Below are 25,362 nucleotides of genomic sequence, written 5' to 3'. Positions count from 1 at the left end.
GGGCCTCTGTTGCTAGCTTAAAACTGGATTTCACTTCTTTAAGCACCAAACTAGAGCTCTAGTGGTTTTTTGAACCCTTCTTTGTGTGAGAACTAATGATGGGATATTTCTAAACTAATCCTGTTTTCTGGGTTTGATCCTTTGTCTGTCAATTGTAAAGTGAAAATGTTCCTCCTTGTGGGGAGAGGGAATTTGAGGATAAGCTCTAGTGTTCTTTACCAAGAAGTATTAAGTGTCACAGAACTACTGTGATGGTGTCCAGGCTTTTTAACAGAATTCCTGAGGGAGATGGTCACTTAAGCAGATGAATAATACTGACACCAACATAACACCACTGGGGAAAAATTTAAGTTGATTCATTTTATTCTAAGCAGTCATTAAAAAGAAATTCTATCAAGACTCATATTTTATCCTTTCATTGACCTCTTCTTGTAGTTAGATTTTAAAAATCAGAAGCAACAAGAGCAAATACTTGCAAAAGCTTAACACTCCTGGCAATAAGCTTGGGTTAAAAGAAATGTCAAATAGCAGTAAAAATGCCCATCAGCTGCTGCTTGCAAGAGGTAGTGCTGTGGTGCGTAGGGATGTGTTCTGGCCTCAGATCTGACTTGAAGCATTGCTTAGTGACTCCTCTTCCAAGGCTAAAACATTCTAGTCCATCAAAAAGTAATGAAAAATACCTCTTGGCTCATTCCTATTTATGCTGAAATGAAATGGTGATAAGAGGAGTTTGGTTTCCTTTTTCTGTGTGATTTTTTTCGTAAATATGCTCCAATTTGAAATGAAAATGAGAATATTTCTGCCTTGGTTTTGTATTTAGTTTGAGATTAAGGGAAATGATGAGAAGATCCTTGAGAGCTGCTGGATTGGGCAGACATGAAGCTGGTGCTTCATCAAGTGATCACCAGGACCCAGTTTCTCCACCAATAGCTCCTCCCAGCTGGGTCCCAGACCCTCCTGCAATGGATCCAGGTAAGTCTGCCCATATATCACATTAGATGGTAGAAGATCTGATAAAGAACCAGTGGCTTTTAAGGTGAATAATAATTCACTTTAGTCTCATGCTGAAATCTATCTAATACCATTGAGGTAGCAAGTATTCATTGAGATAACTTCAAGAGTTTACTGAAGACTTGACAGCTGTTTTTAAATCCAGTATGTGTCTTTTTGATGCTGGTGTCAAACTGCTGGGAAGTCTGCTTTGTAATGCAGAGTTACATTACGGACCTAGGAATGTGGCCGTTCATGGGAAAGATTACCAGTTAAATACAGAAAACCTGCAGTGTGTTAGACATTGCAGCAAGAGCATGTTGTTAGGGATGTTTTTATGTATTGATATACATCCTGCTGTTCTGTTTACTGAAAGATGGTGACATTGATTTTATCCTGGCCCCCGCTGTGGGATCTCTTACCACAGCAGCGACTGGCACCGGCCAAGGACCCAGCACCTCCACAATACCAGGTGAGGACATCCTGCTTATTTGATTATGCTTTAGAACAAAAGTTGTCTCAAAAGCTGTCTTTGCTTGCACAGACTTTCTGCATATGAAAATGCCTCTTATCAGATGAAGATTGGATTGAAGCAGAGTTTCTCAAGTGTACAGAAAGTAAATGAAACACCACAGTATGTTTTATGTAAAAATACATATGGAGAGCGACAAATATGTAAAACTATGGCAATTAGCATGAAATTGGGATTACCCTCCATATTTCAAATATAATTTGGAATTTAGGTTTACAGTACTTCAGTGAAGTATTGCTGAAACCACTGAATAGTGGTTACCAATTATTCACCCCAGTGAATTACTTGCTTTTAGCAGGTAGTAATTTTTTGACGAAAAACTGTTTGTCTGCAATATTTTTTTCTTATTACAGGTCCTTCCACAGAACCCTCTGTAGTGGAATCAAAGGATCGGAAGGCAAATGCTCATTTCATACTCAAATTGCTGTGTGATAGTGTTGTTCTACAGCCTTATCTTCGAGAACTGCTGTCAGCTAAGTAAGGATTTTCATATGAGTTCTCACTATTGTTTGTAACGTTATATTACCTTAAATCAATTACATAGAAGCCTTTTTAAAAAGGTTATGTAAGGTTAGTTAAAATTGAGAATTTTAGAACACAGCTGCGTTGTGCCCTGCCATCCTTAAAAAGTATGTCTGTTTCAGAGAGGTAAAATAAACAAGAGTGTTTATTCACTCTGGTTTTTCTGTTTGCACGAGATCAATGGTGCTAAGTTTTCATATATTTGCATCCTATGTGTCCTGTTTTAATGAAAAAAAATCAGTGTTTTAACTTGTCTGTTGGGGTTTCTTGTCTAGGGATGCAAGAGGCATGACACCATTTATGTCAGCAGTTAGTGGCCGGGCATATCCTGCTGCAATTACAATTCTAGAAACTGCACAGAAAATTGCTAAAGGTACAACAGTTTTTAGTTATTGTTAATGTCTGTTTTCCTTCTAAACTTTGGCATGTCTACAGAGTCATTACTAATGCTGTAGATTGCTGCATGTTTTGGAAATTTTGCTATTACGGAGTATCTTTCTCTTTTGCAGTTTGTATATTGCTGTAGATTTCTATGAATATTATTGCTTTTGTGTTCTTTATAGTCTTTATTGATGTGGCCCACCAATTTTGAAATTGAAAAAATCTGATATGATACAGTGATATGCCAAGCTAGATCCTGTGCCTGAAAAGACTTCTTTACAAACAAATACTTTGTGACTCTCTTTTAATGTTGGTATTTAATTTTTTAGGAGAAATATATGAAATTGAATTTAGGGAAAAACTTAAGCACATTAGACCTTGTCACGCCACAGTTCTGTAGGACTTTGTGTGGGACAAAAGTACTCCTTTTAAGAATATGTTCCATAATCCTTCAAAATGGTGATTTATTGAATTGATTAAAATATTAGTGAATTTAAAACTGGAGAAGAGATTGTGCTTTTCAGTCAGGAATTTGTAGTGGCTTCTATAAGAAATAATGTGACAAGCAGAAAGTTTTCTCAAAAAGCTATAACAAGTTTTCTTCGAACTTCTAATGCTGTATGAGATTTTGTAATGGCAAGAGTCTGCCAAGAATGGATTCTTTTGGTGGGTTTTTTGGGGGGAGTGTTGTTTTTAACACTGTTATTCTATTATTTTAGCTGAAGCAACTTCCAGTGAAAAAGAAGATGATGTGTTTATGGGAATGGTTTGTCCTTCTGGTACAAATCCAGATGATTCTCCATTGTATGTTTTGTGCTGTAATGATACATGCAGTTTCACCTGGACTGGTGCAGAACATATTAACCAAGTAAGCGGTTTTTTTAAAAGCAGATAGGAAGGTGTTTCAGCCATGCCTTGTGTTAGTCTACTAACCTGATTTTTAAATTATTAATTGCATTGTTTAAATTACTGTAACTTTTAAGTCTGGTGTAGTTACTGCTTCCCAAACTGCTGTGCAGTCTCAAAGCTGACTGTGTTCCTCACAACATGGTTGTTACTGGGTGTGGCTTTTCCCCTCTGGCTAACTTTGGCAAGAATTTTGATGGATGTGGCTCTTTGAAAACACTGACTAACTTAACAGCTAAGTTTCACTTTCTAGAACTGATTTACTTTTAAGTTAAGGCATCAATTTAAACAAGTGCAGTTTTAGTATAACCTGAAATAGTGTAAGGAAAAAACTATGCATAATATTTTTTCCCTTTTTTTTAGGATATATTTGAATGCCGAACATGTGGCCTCTTGGAATCACTTTGTTGTTGTACAGAATGTGCAAGGGTCTGTCACAAAGGACATGACTGCAAGTAAGTATTCTGTTCTATTTCGTATAATTAAATCAGTAGTTTGTGATTTCCTTTGTTTACTGATACTTAATAAAGTTTTCCATTGTTTGAAGTGTTCTAAACATAGAGAACAGAAGATTAATGAAATAGTTTTTTGTTTACTCTATAAGGTTTATTTAATATGTCAGAATTGAAAGAGTAACCTGAAGCAATTTTGTACTTTCCACTTTGTAGTATTTAGAGTAAATGAATAATTTTCAAAGTGCATAATATTGTGAGAATATTATATCTAAATAGTACTGTGTTTTTGTTTTGGGTGCCCCTCAGAGTTTTATGAATCCTAATGACAGATCACTCTTGAGAATTTTTGGAAAGAAATATAGGATATTCATCTTTTAAAAATCAACTCTAACAAAGGGAAAAGCGAGCAAACAATCAAGAAATCTCAAATCAACCTGGCCCAAAGCTTTGGAGCTGCATGTGTTCTGTCCTGCTGTTACAGGGTGTAAAAGTTACAGCATTAATATCCTAGCTGTAATAAGCTAATAAATACAATTTTAAAGATATTCTCAGCTCTTTAACAGTTACTGAGATTTTACTACATGTCATGAGTATTTTCAGCTTAACTTTCGTGGATGGATGGTGTTTTAGGGAAGAATAAATTATCTTGGATGAGTTTTACTGAGGCATTTTGAAAAGCTCGGTAGTGAAACTGCCCTCTTAAGATGAGTGTAGGAAACATGGATGACAAATGTCAAGTGCTGCCACATATAAAACCTATATTTCCCTTTTTTAGGCTAGGTTTTGGCATTTTGCTACTATGAGAAACAAAAAACTTCAGAAGGAATCTAAGCATATACACTAACACCCTCAGCTTGTTTGGTATGTTTGGTGCGGTACTTTTCTGAACAGTGTTGCAGTTCACCTTTTCTATTTCTTGTAGGCTCAAACGAACATCCCCAACAGCCTACTGTGATTGCTGGGAGAAGTGCAAGTGTAAGACACTAATTGCTGGACAGAAGTCTGCTCGCCTTGATCTCCTGTACCGCCTGCTTACCACCACAAATCTTGTCACCATGCCAAATAGCAGGCAAGTTCACGTTAGCATTGCCTAGGGCAGAAATTTTAAAATTATTTAGTAAATATATGTGGAATATTGTATTTCCACTAACATTTTTTTTTCATCACAGGGGAGAACATCTGCTGTTGTTCTTAGTACAGACAGTTGCCAGGCAAACTGTAGAACACTGCCAGTACAGACCACCTAGAATCAGGGAAGATCGTAATCGTAAAACTGCCAATCCTGAAGGTAAGAGCTGTTTCAGTGAAATTAATAGCAAACTCCATATTTCAGTACCTCCTCCTTATGCTTGTTTTGTTTTGTTTTGTTTGTTTGTCTTTCTAGATTCTGATATGCCTGATCATGATTTAGAACCTCCTCGTTTTGCCCAGCTAGCTCTGGAGCGTGTTTTACAAGACTGGAATGCACTGAAGTCCATGATCATGTTTGGCTCCCAGGAAAATAAAGACCCGTGTGTATCTACACATAGCTGTTGATATAAAGTTTGATCTGATATTTGACACCTGCTGATTTACATAAATTTATTTCCTTTCTTTTTGTTTTTTCCAAGTCTTAGTGCAAGCAGTAGGATAGGTCATCTTCTGCCTGAAGAGCAAGTTTACCTTAATCAGCAAAGTGGAACCATTCGCCTGGACTGTTTTACACACTGCCTTATTGTCAAATGTACAGCAGACATTTTGGTAAGCACTCTTAGCTATGTTTTACATAAGTTTTCTGAATAATGTGATATTAAAAGGTATCTCAGGTCATGTGGTTGGAAACTAATTTGAAAGTAAGTTCAAGTTAATCTTGGTTTTGTGAATTTATACTGTTATGACTGTGATCTCCCTTTGAGTTTTAATCTCTCTTGTTTCATGCTTCAAAATTACGTGCAGCTAATGAGTTGTAATGACCTCTTTCTTCAGCTGTTAGATACTTTGCTGGGTACTCTGGTAAAGGAATTACAGAACAAGTATACACCAGGACGCAGAGAAGAAGCTATTGCGGTTACAATGAGATTCCTGCGGTCTGTGGCAAGAGTCTTTGTCATTCTTAGTGTGGAGATGGCTTCCTCCAAAAAGAAAAAGTAAGTGGTGAAAATTTGTGTTGATTGTAGTGCTTTTTTCCTTTATTTACATTTTTTTCCTTATCAAATGAGTTGATAAAAATCAACAATAGGCAGAAATATCTGAACTCTTTTGTATTCTGTAGACAGATTTGGAAAGATGCACAATAGCTTCTGGTATGTCATGTAACTTCTTAATGCAATGCTTGTTAAACTTTCATGTTCATACCAAACCTTTTGTTTACAGTGTTAGGGTTTTTGGAAATAGATTTTTTAAACATATTAAAATGACAGTGTATGGTTGTTTGTCAGTAGTAGATTTAGATATCAAGCTTTAGTCTTGAATTATCGAATGATTAATGTTTTTCACTGACTTGAATAGGTGCATATTGTTTCTATACACATAAATGCATGTATCTCCTAAAGATGATTTCTTGAGAAAAAAATTAGAACAATTAATATTGCCATGAAGTTTTTTTGGGAAAAAAATATATTTGACATTTATCTTTCTGTATTTTTCCTGCAGCAATTTTATTCCACAGCCAATTGGAAAATGTAAACGTGTATTCCAGGCATTATTGCCCTATGCTGTTGAAGAGCTGTGCAATGTAGCAGAATCTCTAATTATTCCAGTCAGGATGGGAATTGCACGTCCTACAGCGCCCTTTACTCTTGCTAGCACTAGCATAGATGCCATGCAGGGAAGTGAAGAACTGTTTTCTGTGGAGCCTCTGCCTCCCAGACCATCATCCGACCAGTCTAGCAGGTAAAACTGGTTGAAGTTTACTATCTGTTTTATTCAAAGACTTCTTTACTTTGGAGTTTTTGTTAGCTTTCTATTAAATGATATTCAGAGGTCTAAATCTACTCTTTTTGAGGATTTATTTTTATGTATTTTTAAGTTCTAGTCAATCTCAGTCATCCTATATAATAAGGAATCCTCAGCAAAGACGAATCAGCCAGTCACAACCAGTTCGTGGCAGGGATGAAGAACAAGATGATATTGTTTCAGCTGATGTAGAAGAGGTCAGTTTTCTTTTCTGTATTTGTTTTTTCTTCTCAATATGGCACACCTAATACATTAGCCCATGCTTTAACTTCTGAACCTGAAATCCATGCATCTGATTTTGAGAAGATGTTAAGTAGTACTTAATGAAATCTTATAGTAAGCATTTTTAATAGAACTTGGTAATTATTGTTTTCTATTTTATTTCTCCTGTTTAAAAAGTTTTAAAGTCTTTCAGTACATGGCAACTATTATGTAGGTTCTGTTAGAGAGCTAGAGGGCTTTTCAGCACATGATACATCTTCAGTATTTAGAAGCTAATTATTGGTTGTGTAGTCAGTTTTATCCTTACAGCATTAAAATCTAATGTCCAAGGCTGTTTTATTTGTATATGTGAGTTTTGTTCCTGCAACACTTTAAATGGTACAGCCATGTACAACTACTGTGGCTCTAAGTTCATTTTTCATTCACATCAGTTCAATTTTGAGGTCATCTTTCCAAGATGTGTTTTTTAAAATCAAACTTTGCACTCTGTTTTGGAAAACACGTAGATTCTCTGATATTGAAGATAGTCTGGCATAATATTACAATCACTTTCCAGGTTGAGGTGGTTGAGGGGGTGGCTGGTGAAGAAGACCATCATGACGAACAGGAAGAACACGGTGAAGAAAATGCTGAAGCAGAAGGACAGCATGATGAGCATGATGAGGATGGTATGTAAAACGTGCATCCTGCACATTTACTGTTTGAGCAGGAAAACTATGTGTCAAAAAGAAAAACATCTTTGGAGTCCCCAGTGATAACGATTTGGGAGTTTTGCATGACTAGACAGAATCTAAGGGTTCCAGACTGCTCATTTTACAGAAGGAGATGTGTGAAATTAGACATAACATGTAATAGACAAAGTACATGAAGTTTTTCTGGTTGAGGAGAAAATATTAAGTTTCCGAAGGTATCAGATGTTACTATATTCTTGGTTAACAATGTATTTTACCTTTTGCATTTGCTGCTGTAACATGTTGATGGTTAGGCCAGTGTCAAACCACGATAATGGTAGATGTGTTCTCAAAAGTGATTTGAATCATGGCAAGCTAGTTCTCAAACTGATCACAAAGTACTAAATTATGGTTCAATATTTTGTAGACATAGTTAATCAGTCCTGTATGAAAACATTTGAATTTAATATGGGTTATCTCGTATCACTTAGTTTGGGATTAGATGACCCAAAGTTATAATTTTAAGAAAGTTATCTTCTCTTTTTCACTGTGCTTTTTGTTCCAGTCAGTCCACTTACAGTACAGTAAATCTCTTTACTGATTAGCTGACTATTCAAACATTTCATTCTTAAAGCTTAAAACTGGAATAGAAGCTGTATATTTAATTTGGGTTTTTTTAAGTTTTCAAGTATTCCTTAAATACTAGTTGAAATAGCATATAGTAAATTGTCCTAGTACATGTGTATGAAGAGTTGTGGAGTCTCTTGCTGGAGTGACTTATTTTGAATCCTAAAAGCTTTTATTTTCACTGTGTGTTGAATGTACATGTACAGTGCAGAGTGAGAGCGAGTGGCAAATTGCTGGAAAATAAGAAAACATGCTCCAGGTGTTGGGTGTCTGCACTGCTTTTATCCCCCTGGATATCCCTTAACTCCTGCTATAGTAAGAGTGTCTGTGGTTTGTTTCTGTCTTAGGTGAGTCACTACAGTAATTATAATTTTGTCTCCTAAACATGACATGTTTTGTCCATTGTTTTTATAGGCAGTGATATGGAGTTGGATTTGCTAGCTGCTGCTGAAACAGAAAGTGACAGTGAGAGTAACCACAGTAACCAGGACAATGCCAGTGGGCGCAGGAGTGTTGTCACTGCAGCTACTGCTGGGTCAGAAGCAGGTACACCACATCTTTTTGGGTCTGATTGAGCTGGTTAAATTTAGATACTAGGAGTAAGTATGCTCTTCCTTCCCCAGATTTCCTGTTTTTCCTTTGCTGTAATAGTAAGGTACTGTACAGACTTTTTGAACAAGGAAATTAATTTAGATGTGACCTACATTTTTTGCTCTTACGGAGCATCTGCATGTGTTAGAAATTACCTTGTGCTCTTGTGTAGTGAAATTAAATGTTCTCACTTATTTTTAAGTGTAGAAGGTTAAAACAATAGTTTGTGATTTCAATCAATACACAGAACCCGAGCAATCATTGTGCAGATTTTTGAGAGCAACTGCCTTACTGTCCAATTTGGAAATATAATTTTTAGAATTCTTTTCCTGAGGGTAGAATCAGTAAAGAATTTTTAGGTCAAAGTACTTCTTAATTTATATTTTAAAGTGTGAGTAATCATACTGCTTATTCATTACACCTGTGGAGAATCAGCAGTATGTTCCAAGGATAATTTATTGAACATTTTCAATAGTGGTACTTGAACATTTTTAGTATAGTGTAGTTTCTCATGGAAGAGGTCTCCTATGCTGACATGATACATGCATATGTGCACAGGTCTAGAGCTGTCAACTGTTGCTTATTTTTCTCAACAGGAGCTAGCAGTGTTCCAGCATTTTTTTCTGAAGATGACTCTCAGTCAAATGATTCCAGTGACTCTGATAGCAGCAGCAGTCAGAGTGATGACATAGAGCAGGAGACCTTCATGCTTGATGAGCCTCTGGAGAGAACCACCAATAGTTCCCATGCCAACGGTGCTGCCCAGGCTCCTCGTTCCATGCAGTGGGCTGTACGGAATACCCAAAACCAGAGGACTACCAGCACAGCTCCCTCTAGTACGTCAACGCCAGCAGGCAAGTCTGAGGGAATTGCATGCATGAAAGCCAGCTAGCTCTGGCTTTGTTCCTTCCTCTACTTTTGTTTATTCTCTTAAGGATGAAATCTTATCTCTTTGTCGTACTGCTGGCCTACCTTGACTGTTCCAGTTCTAGTTTTGAATTTTAAAAAAGGAAAAGATCTTTTGCAATCAAGATCTGAGTATGCTTACTGTAGCTAGTAATTATTAGCTAGTTACAGTTATGGTGCCAGTAATATTTACAAGTTTTTTTCTGTAAATCTTCATGAAATCAATACACAAGCGACATAGCAAAGATTAAATGAATTCATTAATGTCATCTCTTCTTTTGTGTTCAGCAAGTTCAGCAGGCTTGATTTATATTGATCCCTCAAACCTGCGTCGGAGTGGTACCATCAGTACAAGTGCTGCAGCAGCTGCTGCAGCACTTGAAGCCAGCAATGCAAGCAGCTATTTAACATCTGCAAGCAGCTTAGCAAGAGCATACAGTATTGTGATACGGCAGATATCTGACCTGATGGGTCTGATTCCCAAATACAATCACTTGGTATACTCCCAGATTCCAGCTGCAGTGAAGCTGACTTATCAAGATGCAGTTAACTTGCAGGTAAGAACATGGAAATTTTCGTAGAGAAATGTAATTTCAATACAGCTGGGTTTTTTTAGGTAAAATTATAGAATTGTTGAGATTGAAAGTGACCTCTGCATATTGGCTAGTCTAAATTTCTTTGAGAGTCAACAGGAACAGGCTGCTCAGGATTGTCTGGTTAGGTTTTTACTATCTCCAAGGATGGAGATTCCACAGCTGCTCTGAACAGCCTTTCAAGTGCTTGACAGCTCTCACAGTTAAAGAGGATTTTTCTTGGGTTTAAAGGGACTTGCCAAGTATTTCAGTTTGTACCTGTTGCCACTTGTCTATTCACTGAGTATCACTAAGAAGAGTCTGGGTTTGTATACTTCATATCTTTTTATCAGGTGTTTGTACACACTGGTAAGATCCTCCTGAGTTTGTTTCTTCTATCTAAAGTGTCCCAGCATTCTCAGCTTCTTCTTATGTTAAGAGAGAGTGTGGGCTAAAGTAACTGGTTACTTATTTCATTAAATTGGTAGTATTTCATATATATATATATATATATATATATATATATATTCTTTCAAGAAAAGGAACTTCAGTTGATTTTGTTTAAACAATGTCACTGGTATGTAATTAATAGTTAAGTCAGAATTGACATGGGATTTCTGCTAGACATCTATTGCCATATTCTATTTGACATAAAATGTTGAGTCTATATAAGAAGAAAGTTAGTAAGGGCCAAATAATTAAATGAGATAAAAGATTCATACAGGTAAATGTACTGTTCACCGTCTTGTCCTTCAAGGACATGGTCATCCTTTCCATGTTTTGCACATATTTTTTATACAGTGCTCTTGACTGTCTGTTTTTAAAAGTTTATGTAAAATGCATCTGTAGAGAAAATACCTGTCAGGCAGCAGTCTTCCCTTCCATGTATAGACATTAGTTTCAGAGACTGACAAGGCAGGAGGGACTCCAGAGTGTTCAGAAAGTACGTATCAACTTGTACCAGGACATAGTGTGTAGGGTAAAATTTATATGTACTGAATTTAGTACAGAAGTCAGCTGTCGGTATAACAGCTGCTGTGTGGGGAAATCAAGGGATGCTGTTTTCTGTTAGTAGCGCTGTGTAGGGATGTGGAGACCTGCTGACAATATATTTTCTTGTAACTGAGCCACATGGTATTTGTATGGCTCTGTTTTCACAGTGTGATGGAAGGAAAAGACTTCTGATTTGAGAGAGGAAGGTTACAAAGATATTCTGGGCTCAAACACTGGGGTAAACAAAGCTAATAGGAAGTCAGGAATTAAGCTGCAGTTGCCAAGTTGTGTGCACCTGGGAGATGCTGAGTGGTCATAAGGGGAGGAGTAGAAGAGATGCCCGAGAGAGATGATGAGAATGCTTTATACATATCAAAGTGTTATGTGATGAGAGCTGCATACCACCACAGTAAATCAGCAGTCTCAACAAAGCTTTCAGAAACTGATGATCAGTAATTCTTGAGCCTGGTTTTACAGCCTCTCCGTAGGGAATCAGGAAGATTTGATTCTTGTCATCTAGTTGTATTGTTTGCAAAACCAATTAAACCTCATTTTCTCTAGAATTATGTAGAAGAAAAGCTTATTCCTACTTGGAATTGGATGGTCAGTATCATGGATTCTACTGAAGCTCAGCTGCGTTATGGTTCAGCATTATCATCTGCTGGTGATCCTGGGCATCCAAATCATCCTCTCCATGCTTCTCAGAACTCAGCTAGAAGGGAAAGGATGACAGCCCGTGAGGAAGCCAGCTTGAGAACACTTGAGGGAAGAAGGTATGAAAATAGTTTGATTACTGCATGCAATATGAATTATCAGTTCTATAGTCAAATCTTATTCACAGACATCTTAGGAATCTAATTTTGCAGCACTGGAATGTAGTTACTGTTTGATTTAAGTTGGCTTCCTGTGTTGTTGCTACTGTTTGGATTATTCTGACATGCTAGATTCATCTTGAGCATTACCTGTTTACAAAGTACTGCATCTGAACTGCTTGTTCTATGCTTGTAGCTTGTTATCACTATTTTTGTGTGGAGTTCACTGAGATTTTACATCCAAATTTCAAATGTAAGGCTTATTAATAAAGTGTGTGTTCTCCTGTGATGCCTGATGTCCCTGTATTCAATCCTTTTCCTTCTCTAGACGTGCTACTTTACTCAGTGCCCGTCAGGGAATGATGTCAGCACGCGGTGATTTCCTGAACTACGCACTGTCCTTGATGCGCTCTCACAACGATGAGCACTCGGATGTGCTTCCTGTTCTGGATGTCTGCTCACTAAAACACGTAGCATACGTTTTTCAAGCCCTTATTTATTGGATTAAAGCAATGAATCAACAGACAACGTTGGATACTCCTCAGCTGGAAAGGAAAAGGTATTGAGGTTGACTCCTAGGAAAAAAACTTAAGTAAAAGTCGTTGGCATTGTTCCTCAGCAACTCATATAAATACATGCATTAATCTGTATGTCTGTATGTGGGTGTGTGTAGTAACATACATACTATAAAAAGAATTTCTATAATGGTATATAACGCACCTGTGTTAAAAGCCTGTTGCAGTACCCTGTTCACTTCTTTTTATGCTGTAATACGTTTTCTTACTGTTGAAACTTGAGTTGGATTTTAAACTCTGTAGCCGTGCCTCTAAAAGACATACTCAGGTCAGTTTCTCAGTTAATGACATGAGACATGCATTTGACATGATAACAACTTACTTAGATACTTGTTAAACATATTAGAGGTTACATTGGAGAAAATGTCATTATCTGATATAATGGGCTTTGTGGTTTTGTTTTCCATTTGGTTATGTGCATTTAAGACTCACCTGATGTTTAAAGCACAGTAGGGAAATCAATAGTGAAAATGTTCTTGAGTTGCTGCTATTTCAACTATGGCATTTTACAAGATACGTTTATTAATTTTAAGGTGTTTTAAGATTTCTTTTTATATTTTTTTATTTTTTTATTTTATATGCCAATTAATGCTAATAGAAATGTCCACATGTTGGTAGTCGACACCGTCTGTTCTCATTTCTTACTAGGTTTTAGGTATTGTATTCAAGCAGTCCTAGTCAACGAGTTAAATGCAGATCTTTGCCCCTTTCTGCTCCTAATTTTCAATACTGCGGGTCAAACTTAACTTTCCATTTCCTCTACAAATTCAGTAACTGTAAAATATGAGATATGGATATTTTAGATATATATTGAATTGCTACTTCAGTTGCAATACTATGTTCTATTTATCTTGGTAATGTAAGGTTTGTTAGGACCTCAGAGGTGTATCAGAGGGGTGTTATCGACAGTAGTGTCCTCACAAGTAAGAATTATATAGTACAGTAATCAACTTTTTGTACTGTCTGACTTGAGTAGTTATAGCCACAGCTTTAACCCTTTTCCAGGCAATAACATACTTCCAGAAACTGCTTTTCCCCAAAAAAATTCACATACTGAAACCTCTCAAATAACTGTTCATTAAAGAATTGCAAAATTTGCATTAAATACTTTTAAAACTACAAAGGCCTAGACCAATTAAAAGTGAGTGGTTCAAACAGTTTTTTTCTGTTAGATGCATATTAGTAGTCTGAGTGAAATCAACTTTTATCAGTCTTCATCTAGTTTCAGAACACATTTCAAAATGCATAAACTGCCTGAAATTAATATTAATCAAAGTTCTCGACAGAACTGTAGTATAATACAGTGAAATCAAGTTTTTTAATGTGCAGCTTGCAGACTTACCTTCTGAAATTACATCAATGAGATTTTTTTTTTAATTTTGAAGTAGTGTTCACTTGCATATTTCTTCCACTAATGCAGGATTCCTAGGATTTTATATTGATATCGTGTTTAAAACCAGCATTATTGCCCAAAGCTGTAACTTTTAAGATCAAAATTGGTAGATGGCCAAATGGCTCAAAGGGTAACTGTGAGTGATACAGTGAGTGTGTAATGAGTTCTCTACAGTGCTTGAGTTTTGTCTTTGCTATGTATAACTCTTAAGTACACTTCCTGATTATGCTACAAATATAGATGTTTTGCCTAATAATTTCTTCAAGATGATTGACTCTTTTTTCTTTTCTTTTGTTGTTGTTGTTTTGGGTGTTTTTATTAAGAACTCGGGAGCTTTTGGAACTGGGTCTTGACAACGAAGATTCAGAACATGAAAATGATGATGATACCAATCAAAGTTAGTATACAAAAATTGACATAGCATACCAAAATGCCAGACTTTCTTAGTGCTTTTTCCCTTCAACTAGCTGAGACTTTAAATAAATTTTGCTGCTTATGTATGTAAAGTTGGGTTTTAGTAAGATTTTCTTAGCATTGTTACTTTACCAAGTTTCTTCTGCCATTGCCTATTTTATTGCCTCTTACTTCAGAGCCATCTTTTCATTTCTTTTCTCGCTAAATTGCAATATTTCTGCCCTTACCTACCATTCTACATTAAAATTTGAATCACAGTTAAACTGATTTTTTTTAATCTAATGAAACTGTGCTGAAAATGGTAGAATGTATACTCCTACATAGAGTGCCTGTTCAGTAAAACTAGGTATAGTAAAAAGAATAATGATAACTAAGCCAATTAATAAAGATACAGCATTTGCAGAAGCATCCTGTAGAAGTATTACATTTGCAGAGATTCTCTTCTAGTCAGGCAGCTAAGAGGGAAGGATATTAATTTTTAGCATTTTATGTCCTTTGCTTTTATAACTGTGAAAACTGATTTGAAATCTCTGATGTTTAGGTGCTACACTCAACGACAAAGATGATGACACCCTCCCAGCAGAGACTGGCCAAAACCATCCATTTTTCAGACGGTCAGACTCAATGACGTTCCTTGGCTGCATTCCACCCAATCCTTTTGAGGTTCCTCTGGCAGAGGCCATCCCCTTGGCAGACCAGCCACATCTATTACAGGTGACATCAGAGATGGTGTTTTGGAAGAAAAGTGCAGTTTGCTTTCTCGTTCTTCACCGAAGTATATTATTGACCCAGAACACTTTTGTTGCTTTTCAGCCAAATGCTCGCAAGGAAGATCTGTTTGGCCGACCCAGTCAGGGTCTGTACTCATCTTCTGCCAACAACGGCAAGTGCTTAATGGAAGTTACAGTGGATAGAAACTGCCTTGAGGTAAATGTAAAGCTTTAGTACTTTAAGCAATATGGGAATTTAAACTAGAACCTTCATTCTGTAAAAAGACACTTCAGTGTTCTCAGAGAGAATTTTATGTAGCTTTTAGAATGATAATTTAAAAGCCCAGTGCCTGTGAAAACTTGAAATCCTTATGAAAAGAAACTTGATGATTATTGATATATAGCAACTTTCAGGTAGTATTTTTAAATGCAGCAGTACAATTCTTAGGTAATTTTGGAATGCTAATTATATAATTATTTTTTGATAAAAATATAAAAATCTTCCTATAAATCAGACTTGCCTTTAGACTGCATATTAATTGGCAAGCATATGGAACAGAAATATGCAGTGGGGAAAACATTTTTTTCTGTATTTATTGAAATGATTGAGGTCACTGTGTTTTAAAAGGTCAATTACAGTGTTCACTTCTTTGTGATTTAAAATACACATCTATGAATATATGTGCTGAAAAAGCCTAGGCTGCTTTGAAAGTGCAATTAAATTTTATTTTCCCTTTAGGTCCTTCCAACTAAAATGTCTTACGCGGCCAACTTAAAAAATGTTATGAGCATGCAAAATCGGCAAAAGAAGGAAGGGGAAGAACAAAATGTGCCTACAGAAGAATCTGAGAGTTCAAAACCAGGGCCTTCAGCTCACGATCTTGCAGCACAACTGAAAAGCAGCTTGTTGGCAGAGATAGGATTGACAGAAAGTGAAGGGCCACCCCTCACATCTTTCAGGTAGCTGAGTTAAAAATTACTCTTTCAAATATCACTGCTCTGATAAATAGCTGTTTGGGACTCTGGAAAGTCTTTCTAAAATTAAAATGGGTAGCTTAATTTAGTTTGCATTTGTAGTTGGTGATTAGTAGCTTCTAAAGTGAATAGTTGAACAGTCTTCCAAGAGGTCTGTGCAAACTGTAGATAAATTCCTTTACTTCCTGACTTCCTGCTGCAGACCTACTGTGATGTCCTGGGTAGCCAAGCTGAGGACTTGCAATCAACAGCTTGCCATCTGTGTCTGGTGGTGCTGCCCCACACTTAATGCAGTTAGGGATTCAACTGCCCTCACTTCAAATTACAGCTATTTTAAAAGAAATTAAGGTCTTGGTTGGTGGGAGACCAGTAACAGTAAATTCTATGTAGCAGCAAAAGTTACATGCTTTTGAAGTGATTACACTTTGGAATCAAGACTTGTGTTTCTGCTGATGCTAAGTAGCTTCATGTGCTTTTGTCCACAGACTTAGTGTACTGTGTCATTGTTTATCAGGAATAAAAAACTTATTTGAAGGCAGAGGGTCAGAAAAAGCCAAAGTATACAAAATGTGTCTGAAATTTAACTTGATTCCACGTATCTGTAATTTCTCCTTCTTTCTGTCAGGCCTCAGTGTAGCTTCATGGGCATGGTTATTTCTCATGACATGTTGCTGGGACGTTGGCGCCTTTCTTTGGAATTGTTTGGTAGAGTATTCATGGAAGATGTTGGAGCAGAGCCTGGATCGGTATGTATTTCTCAGTGGAAGGACAGTTCCTCTTACAACTAAATTGTGACTCTCTCTGATTATTCTGATTTTGGGGTTTGTGTTTGGTTTTTTTTATTATTTTTAGATCTTGACTGAATTAGGAGGCTTTGAAGTAAAGGAATCGAAATTCCGCAGGGAGATGGAAAAACTTAGAAATCAGCAATCAAGGGATCTAACACTGGAGGTAAAAAATGTTAGTTAAGCTTTCAATAAACTTGCATTAAAAGATTAATTATTACAGTAACTTGATAAGAGAAGTTGTATTTCAGAGTCTGCAGGCAGGTGTCGTAAATCATATTTTGTTAGTTATGTTTCAATTACTCTGTAGTAGTTTTTCCCAGTCTGATTGGTATTTTTTGAATCTGTGCAGCAGTGTCCAGAAATCTGTTGTGAAGCTTAAAGTCTCTCAGTGTGACAATTGGTAAAGAAAGAAATTTTTTTTGTATTTTTTACTAGGTTGATCGAGACAGAGATCTTCTAATTCAGCAGACCATGAGGCAGCTGAACAATCACTTTGGTCGCAGGTGTGCTACCACTCCGATGGCTGTACACAGAGTGAAAGTTACTTTTAAGGATGAGCCCGGAGAAGGCAGCGGTGTAGCACGAAGCTTTTATACTGCTATTGCACAGGCTTTTCTGTCAAATGAGAAACTGCCAAATCTAGATTGCGTTCAGAATGCCAACAAGGGTACCCATACAAGTAAGTGATACACAGCAGTTAATCTACAGAAAATATTCATAAAAATCCTTGGGTGCTTTTTTTTACATAGAAATACTTGGGCATGTGCCAGAGACATCTCTTATTAGCTCAGCCCAGAATCCATAAAAATTATGCGTTAGTTCTCTGAAGCAAGGAATTGGCTTCCCCTCTCACGCTTTCAAAAACAGGAACCTCTTGTTTTTCTTGCAACAAGAGTCTGCTTTAGATGTGCTCAGATTTTTTGAGCATTCTTCTCTCTAGCAGGTAATAATTGTCAAGATTTTAGCTATTAAGAGCTTACACATTTTAATATGGCTGCTCCATCTGACTTTACTCAAACACATTTTAATGTTTTTGAAAGTATATATAAACTCTTTAAGTATTTTGTCATTTTTAAATTGCTACAAATACTTCAGGTCCTTTCTTAAGTTTGGCTGAACCCAGTCACTGCTTCAAATGAAGTGGTTCTGTCTCATTGATGTCTTTCAAGTTTTTCCAAAAATTTGCCTTCCTTACACTGAAACTTAGGTAGGAGAGAGAAATATAAAGATGTTTAAGTTTATGAGGTTTTTTGCCCTTCAGGTCTGATGCAGAGATTGCGAAATAGGGGAGAGAGAGATCGGGAAAGGGAGCGAGAGAGAGAAATGCGGAGAAGTAGTGGCTTGCGAACTGGTTCTCGGAGAGATAGGGATAGGTAAGTGATAAATCTTTAACTTGATGAAGATATTTTGTCAAATAAAGTAATTGCCTTGGATATCGTCAGGAAAGGTACTTTTACTTCCTCCAGTTAAAGGAGTCTTTTTCAGGAGTAATTTCCAGTGTAATTTCTTGAAATTCAGTCTCTTTAACTATTTTAAGAATTATTATGCTTACTTTAGCATTAATAGGTTATGCTTCCACCACAATCTTTTCTGCTAAAACAATAACAAAAACTTGTGTACTAGAATAGAATTGTGAGGCGGTTTAGAAACAACAATGCCATTGGTGGCATGTCTGACTGCTGTACCCAAAACACGAGTAATACTAAAATCTCTGCTTCATTTTGATTCTCTCTTTCTGATTCATTCTCTCCAAGCAGCTATGAGCAACACTACTATTCCTGCAGTAAAGCTAATGCTAATATAAATCTGTATGCAAATAATATTGTTTCCAGAGGATTTTTGCCTTTTTCCTCTGAAGTGAGTACAAACTGCTCTGATTATCTTAAGGGACTTCAGAAGACAACTGTCCATTGACACACGGCCTTTTAGACCAGCATCAGAAGGAAATCCTAGCGATGACCCTGACCCTCTGCCAGCACACAGACAAGCCCTTGGAGAACGGCTCTACCCTCGAGTGCAAGCAATGCAACCAGTAAGACTTCCCTAATACACTTAAATGATTGTTCTTGTCATCTTGTAATGTAAAAATTTTATTTCCTTATCCATGATTGAAATAATTGAAACATAATTGAAAGCATTCAAACATGTGAGACTGATATTATTTTCTTTTTAATTTTGTTAAGATTTTGTTTCTCTAATTTTTTGTTTAGCTTAGGAGGTATCTTGTAATGCATTCTCTATTTAAACCACCAAAACTTTCATAGGATCGTATTTGAAAATGAGAGAATTGGAGGAGAATAGTAAGACTTATCACTCCTTTATTCCCAGGCATTTGCAAGTAAAATCACAGGAATGTTGTTGGAATTGTCTCCTGCTCAGCTGCTTCTGTTACTAGCTAGTGAAGATTCCCTTAGAGCAAGAGTTGATGAAGCAATGGAACTCATTATTGCACATGGCAGGTAAAGTATCAAAAGTGAGAATTGATTTTGTGGCCAAAGTACTTGTACTGTTCTACATCTAACTCCAATACTTGCAGCTTATTCCTTGATAGTCTAGATATTTTTCTTTGAACAAGTAACTTTTTGGCTTTGGTTTAATCTATTCTGACTGGTTTCAGAATATGATAGTTCCTTACTGAGAGTAGCCCTGCTGAGAAGGACTTGATGGGTGCAGGTGGATGAGAAACTGGACATGAGCTGGCAAAGTGCCAGATGTATTCTGGTCTGCATCCAAAACAGCATGGCCAGCAGGTTGAGAGAGAGGATTCTGCCTCTCTGGTGAGACCCCACCTGCAGTGCTGCATCCAGCTCTGGGGTCCCCAGCACAGGAAGGACATGGACCTGTTGGAGCAAGTCCAGAGGAGGTCACCAAGAAGATCAGATGAATGGAGTACCTGTTTTATTAAGAAAGGCTGAGAGAACTGGGGTTGTTTCAGCATGGAAAAGAGAAAGCTTATGGGTGACCTAATTGTGACCTTCCAGTCCTTGAAGGGAACCAACAAAAAGATGGAGAGGAACTTTATACAAGAGCATGTAGTCACAATTCAAGGGGCAATAGCTTCAAACTGAAAGAGAGTAGGTTTAGATTAGATAATGGGAAGAAATTCCTTACTGTGAGGAGAGTGAAGCACTGGAACAGGTTACCCAGGGAAGCTGTAGATCCCTGGAGGTGTTCAAGGCTAGGTTGGATGTGGCTCTGAGCAACTTGGTCTAGAGGAAAGTGTCCCTGCCCACAGCAAAGGGGATTGGAACTAGATGATCTTCAAGGTCCCTTTCTAACCCAGACTATTCTATCATTCTGTGAGTCTGTGATGGTGAAATTAAATCTGTGTTTTTATTCCCTTCTCAAGGGAGAATGGTGCTGACAGTATATTGGATCTTGGATTGCTAGACTCTTCAGATAAAGTGCAGGTAATGACCTGTTGCACAAAATTTATGTAAGATTCAGTTTTATCAGTTTATTTTAAAACCAGAAACAATTGGAAGCTTTCTTTATCATGCAAGACAGAGTTCTGTTTAATCATTTTCTTTTGGAAGGATTAACAGTAATTAGTCAAAAGTATTAAATGTAATAATTAGGAAATATCACAGAAATTCTTAACCAATGGAATCTGAATCTTTGGGTGTAGCAGGAAATAGCTTGATGTGTGTCAGTAACTAGAATTAAGTGTGTTAATTGCTGTTTTGACTTTCAAAACAGGAAAATAGAAAGCGACATGGATCCAGCCGCAGTGTAGTAGATATGGAATTAGATGATACAGATGATGGGGATGATAATGCACCACTTTTCTACCAACCTGGAAAACGAGGTTTTTATACACCAAGACCTGGTAAAAACACAGAAGCAAGGCTGAATTGTTTCCGAAACATTGGCAGGTGTGCTACCATTAACTTTTTAGTATGAAAAAATGTAAAAGACAATCATACACAACCCCAGGGAGACTAACAATGATCCAAGCTGGAAAAAGCTTTTTTTTAATGGTTTCTATTTCTCAAACTGAGCCTAAATAGTGGGGAATTTGCATATGTCAACTTGAGGCTTCTTTTCCTGCTAAATCTTAATTTTTTATCGTTTTTAAAAACCATGTATGTCCATGATTTTAATTTGTAACTGAAAATTTTGGAAAGTTAGCTCCAGCTTAAGTCTTAGAATATTGGAATTCTTAAATGTGAGTTTGCTGAAAGATCTCTAGTGTAATTTCTGCTGTACCAAAACAAGCTCCAAACGGTTTTTTTTCAGAATCCTAGGATTGTGCTTGTTGCAGAATGAACTATGTCCCATCACATTAAATAGACACGTAATCAAAGTTCTACTTGGCAGAAAGGTAAGTTGAACACAACAATTTTAATTTCCTGTAATTACTTAAAACCTCATCTATAAAACTGGGCTTTTTCCTCCTAACCACATATGTATTAACTAGCTGAGTTGATACTGGAACTGTATGGAGGTCTTTAATTTGAGGACTGGTAATTTTTTCGTTTCCTAGATTTTGAACAGAGTAGATGTACTAGAAGCCAGGTATTTGACTAAGATGTAATGATTTGTAATTGGTTGGCCTTCAGCTCTCTTCAGAAACTACATACTGTCTCTGCTTTTTTTCTTCCTGAGACTCAGAAACTATAGTGTTAGACAATGCTAGGCAATAGCTTACAGAAAAGCATTTTTCTGGATATTTGAGAGAGCTCATGGAATTAATTTGTAATTAAAATTTTGTCTCAAATGTAGGTATAATTTAATTCAGAGCAATAATTACCCAAACTTTAGACCAAAACTGCTATCATGGCCCAGTAAAAACTAATAATGTACAGCAGTTTTGATGCATTAGTCAATGGCATTGTAAGTTTTATCTGATCCAACAAAGTTAAACCAAGGTTTGTTACTGCTGGTCTTTCCTTAAATTCAGTTTTGATCACATCATCAGTTATCCAACATATTATAATCATCAGAAAACCAGTTAATGGCAGAAATGACCTTTAAATACCCTGTGGTGTTTTTTAAGAGTGCCTTCTAATTCTTCAGGTTTTTCTTGTTAAATATGTATTCCTTCCAGTATTCTAATGAACCTTCTGAAGCAAACTGAAAGTAGGAGTTTAACTGCATTTATTTCTCTGTGTTTGTATACTTCGTTGCTAGTGCATGGATCTGGTACAGATCACATAATTTTGAATATATTCTTATACACTTATGTTTCAAACTTCTATTCTTTTTTAATAGGTGAACTGGCACGACTTTGCTTTTTTCGATCCAGTTATGTATGAAAGCCTTCGGCAACTTATCCTCGCTTCCCAGAGTACAGATGCTGATGCAGTGTTTGCAGCAATGGATTTAGCCTTTGCAATAGACCTGTGTAAGGAGGAGGGTGGAGGGCAGGTAAGCATGGCTAAATCTGTGGCTCTGTAGTTTCAGAGTTTGACAGCTGATGCAGGTTGTAGTGTGCACATAATCCATGCTCTTCTCAGATGGCAGATAAAACATTTTACTCTTCCTGGATTCAGTGCAGTGTTCTTAAACATTGAAGCCTGGATTTTTTTCTTTGAAAATTATATAGAGCCTACCGTAGACCCTGGCAACTGTAGTCAATCCTAGAGAATCTTTAACCTGTAGTAGTGAATTTTGCTTGGGCTTAGATGTATATTAAGCAATAAATCACTCTGCAGCATACTGTGGAGGTTCTAATAATCTCATTTGCTTTATATCCCTTTTCTTCTTCTTCCCCTTTTTAAATGTTCCTTATTTCTTTGCCATAGGTTGAGCTTATTTCCAATGGTGTAAATATACCAGTCACTCCTCAGAATGTATATGAGTATGTCCGGAAATATGCAGAACACCGAATGTTGGTAGTAGCAGAGCAGCCTCTACATGTAAGTCTTTAGTGGAGTTTTCTATAAAAGAATAATAAAAAAAATGTGTATTATTTCAGTCAGTTAATTATTCTCCTCATTCTGGTGTTGCTAATCAGGTTTCTTTAAAGTCTTGACGGCTTGATTAACCATAATTTTATTTTTTTTTGTAATTGTATAGCTGTTTATGCAGTACTGTGAAGACAGTACTTTGAGTAATTTATTTCATAAAAAAAAAGATAATTTCTTTTATAGTGGGTCTCATTGATTAAGTATATACGTTCATTTCTTGAGCTCAAATGGCACAAATCCTCTTGGAACTTTGTATTTGGCAGCTACTTTGTTCTAATAATTTATTACCTTTGTTTTGTTTGAATCCTTGTTCTAAGGAAAAATCATTTATAAAACCACTTCTACTAACCTGGCAAGAAATGTAAAAATTGACTAGAAAATCATATTAAAAATAATTTGCTTTTTTAAGCCCTTGTCAAATAACAGTGAAGTAATAATATATTTTAGTAGATAGTTAATGAAGGCCAGTCTGTCATGTGATGCTACATCTAAACTTTGTTGCTTGTGCTCATTGTGGTTTCCTGCTGCACATCTGAGATAGGGGAGCAGGTTGCCAGATTGCCTCCATGCAGCTGAGGTCCTAATTCTTACAGAAATAACCTGTTCCTGGAATTAAGATACTTGAACTTCACGTCTGCATATATTAATAGTTTGACTCTTGCTTATTTTAAAAGTTGAAGACCCTTACACTTGTATTCATTTTGGAATTTTCTAAAGCAAATTGATTCATAGTATTCCATTTTTTATACGGAATTTCCTACCTTTTCAGGATATTACTTATATAGAGTATCTGTGTGTGTGCATGTATGTGTGTGTGTAACATATTTGAAGCAGAGCTGGCATGTGTCTGAGGAAGCAAAGTAAAAGTAACATGCAAGATGAGTTTTTTTTTTAAATTCTCATCAAATTCAGCGTGGCTTAACAAAATACCTGAACATTTTAGCATTAAAAGAGTGCATGTGCTTCTGCTCCTGGTGAAATACTAGCTCAAACCATTACTGCTTTCTTTTTTTCTAGTAGGTAGGGTTTAAAAATTGCTGCAGTTCTTTGTTTTAGAAGATTTGCATCTCAGATAATAAAGCTTTAAAAGAAAAGAACAGCTCAGAGAATAATGAATCTTGAGTTAAAGGGGATTTCACACAATACTTTTCAGTAATGTGTTTAAAGTTAATCTTAAAATCACAGGGTTACAATGTGCATTTTTTGGTTTTCACTTAAGGCAATGAGGAAGGGGCTTCTGGATGTACTTCCAAAGAATTCATTAGAAGATTTGACAGCAGAAGATTTCAGACTTTTGGTAAATGGCTGTGGTGAAGTCAATGTGCAAATGCTAATCAGCTTTACCTCTTTCAATGATGAATCAGGTATGAAATAACTTAGTCATAAACGGAGTTGCAGGTATAACTTAACACTGTTTTTTCTATGTGAAGTAGTTACCAGCATCAAATTTGAACTATCTCTTCAAGAATCTGGCATTAGTTAATAAGCCAGTGAAAGCTGTAATAAAGTTATTACTTGGGATATTTTTTTACATTCCTTAGAAAATATTTACCTTCAGTTAAGGGAGGGTGGAGAAAGCATGCTTTTCAACTTTGCTGTCACTAGATGTTAAATACACAGATTGTGTTACTGATAGAACATCTTTCTTGTGAAAATTCTTTAGAACTATATATGTGATGGATGCAAATTTAATACTTCTTAATTTTTAAACTGCATTTAATTGCAGTTGGGCTTTTTGGTCAGGAGGGAGGAGTGGTACTGAGTTATGTCAGTGTTGGCTGTGCATTCAAAGCTATTAGTTTTGAAATTACTAGTGTCCAATATCAGGACACTATGAATGCAATTGTAGCTGAGATCCAACTTCCAGCACATTTGAAATAGATCTCTTAATCTTATTGTCCAGTGTAGCAGCTGAATTGTATACCTTTTTTATTTCACACAGGAGAAAATGCTGAGAAGCTTTTGCAATTCAAGCGTTGGTTTTGGTCCATAGTTGAGAAGATGAGTATGACAGAAAGACAAGATCTGGTAAGTTGTCCTTTCCCATTGGAAATATGCAGAGGAGTTGGAATAACTGATACCAATACTGTTCTTAATCATGTCTACCTGCAGAGCCTTTGTGAGGAGTTAAGGTAGCAGAGCAGGGTAGTAGGGTTGGGTAAGACTGTTGTTTCTGGAAACAACAGGTGTGAATCCTAGACCTTTGTGTATCTGAAAGTAAGCATGGTGTGTCCTTCTCTCTGTTCATAGGTCTCTTACAGAGGCACAGTTTCACTCTGCACAGTTGCTCCTAAGATGAGTAACTGTGGTTACTCAACTGTGTTGTGGGCTGGTAGGGTTTTGAGGTCGAGTTCTCTTCATGGATCATCTACTCACCTGACTTCTGTGTATTCTGAGGGCAATATGTGTGTCCTTTCTGTAAGATGTCAGTAATGCATGTCCTTCTCAAAGTAGCTGATGAGAAGCTTGAAAAAGTAAGAT

The 25,362-nt window shown here is 36.6% G+C and overlaps 1 protein-coding gene across 8 annotated transcripts in view; it reads left to right on the top strand.

Moving 5' to 3' along the window:
- The window catches only part of UBR5 (ubiquitin protein ligase E3 component n-recognin 5), an 84,438-nt gene that overhangs the window by 57,826 nt on the left and 1,250 nt on the right, over positions 1–25,362 (top strand). For 5 of the 8 annotated variants that reach the window (XM_083854693.1, XM_083854692.1, XM_083854688.1 and 2 more), the window contains 36 exons: positions 821–972; positions 1,367–1,462; positions 1,876–1,999; positions 2,320–2,417; positions 3,145–3,293; positions 3,695–3,786; positions 4,709–4,855; positions 4,956–5,074; positions 5,171–5,297; positions 5,397–5,526; positions 5,752–5,912; positions 6,418–6,657; positions 6,794–6,917; positions 7,499–7,610; positions 8,655–8,786; positions 9,428–9,685; positions 10,026–10,294; positions 11,864–12,075; positions 12,443–12,673; positions 14,406–14,479; positions 15,038–15,210; positions 15,310–15,423; positions 15,946–16,166; positions 16,807–16,927; positions 17,034–17,132; positions 17,405–17,648; positions 18,231–18,342; positions 18,857–19,001; positions 19,298–19,428; positions 20,319–20,379; positions 20,669–20,844; positions 21,209–21,293; positions 22,184–22,339; positions 22,717–22,830; positions 24,101–24,245; positions 24,824–24,909. In XM_083854693.1, coding sequence (XP_083710819.1) covers positions 821–972; positions 1,367–1,462; positions 1,876–1,999; positions 2,320–2,417; positions 3,145–3,293; positions 3,695–3,786; positions 4,709–4,855; positions 4,956–5,074; positions 5,171–5,297; positions 5,397–5,526; positions 5,752–5,912; positions 6,418–6,657; positions 6,794–6,917; positions 7,499–7,610; positions 8,655–8,786; positions 9,428–9,685; positions 10,026–10,294; positions 11,864–12,075; positions 12,443–12,673; positions 14,406–14,479; positions 15,038–15,210; positions 15,310–15,423; positions 15,946–16,166; positions 16,807–16,927; positions 17,034–17,132; positions 17,405–17,648; positions 18,231–18,342; positions 18,857–19,001; positions 19,298–19,428; positions 20,319–20,379; positions 20,669–20,844; positions 21,209–21,293; positions 22,184–22,339; positions 22,717–22,830; positions 24,101–24,245; positions 24,824–24,909 — 5,230 coding nt within the window. The remainder of the gene's footprint in view (positions 1–820; positions 973–1,366; positions 1,463–1,875; positions 2,000–2,319; positions 2,418–3,144; positions 3,294–3,694; positions 3,787–4,708; positions 4,856–4,955; positions 5,075–5,170; positions 5,298–5,396; positions 5,527–5,751; positions 5,913–6,417; positions 6,658–6,793; positions 6,918–7,498; positions 7,611–8,654; positions 8,787–9,427; positions 9,686–10,025; positions 10,295–11,863; positions 12,076–12,442; positions 12,674–14,405; positions 14,480–15,037; positions 15,211–15,309; positions 15,424–15,945; positions 16,167–16,806; positions 16,928–17,033; positions 17,133–17,404; positions 17,649–18,230; positions 18,343–18,856; positions 19,002–19,297; positions 19,429–20,318; positions 20,380–20,668; positions 20,845–21,208; positions 21,294–22,183; positions 22,340–22,716; positions 22,831–24,100; positions 24,246–24,823; positions 24,910–25,362) is intronic. The other 3 variants (XM_083854691.1, XM_083854687.1, XM_083854689.1) reach the window with 3 other exon arrangements.

This window comes from Zosterops lateralis (genome assembly GCF_965231275.1).
Source record: "Zosterops lateralis genome assembly, chromosome: 1".
Classification (NCBI taxonomy): Eukaryota; Metazoa; Chordata; class Aves; order Passeriformes; family Zosteropidae; genus Zosterops; species Zosterops lateralis.
Note: the sequence above shows the minus strand (reverse complement) of the source record. Positions and strands in the feature narration are given on the sequence as shown.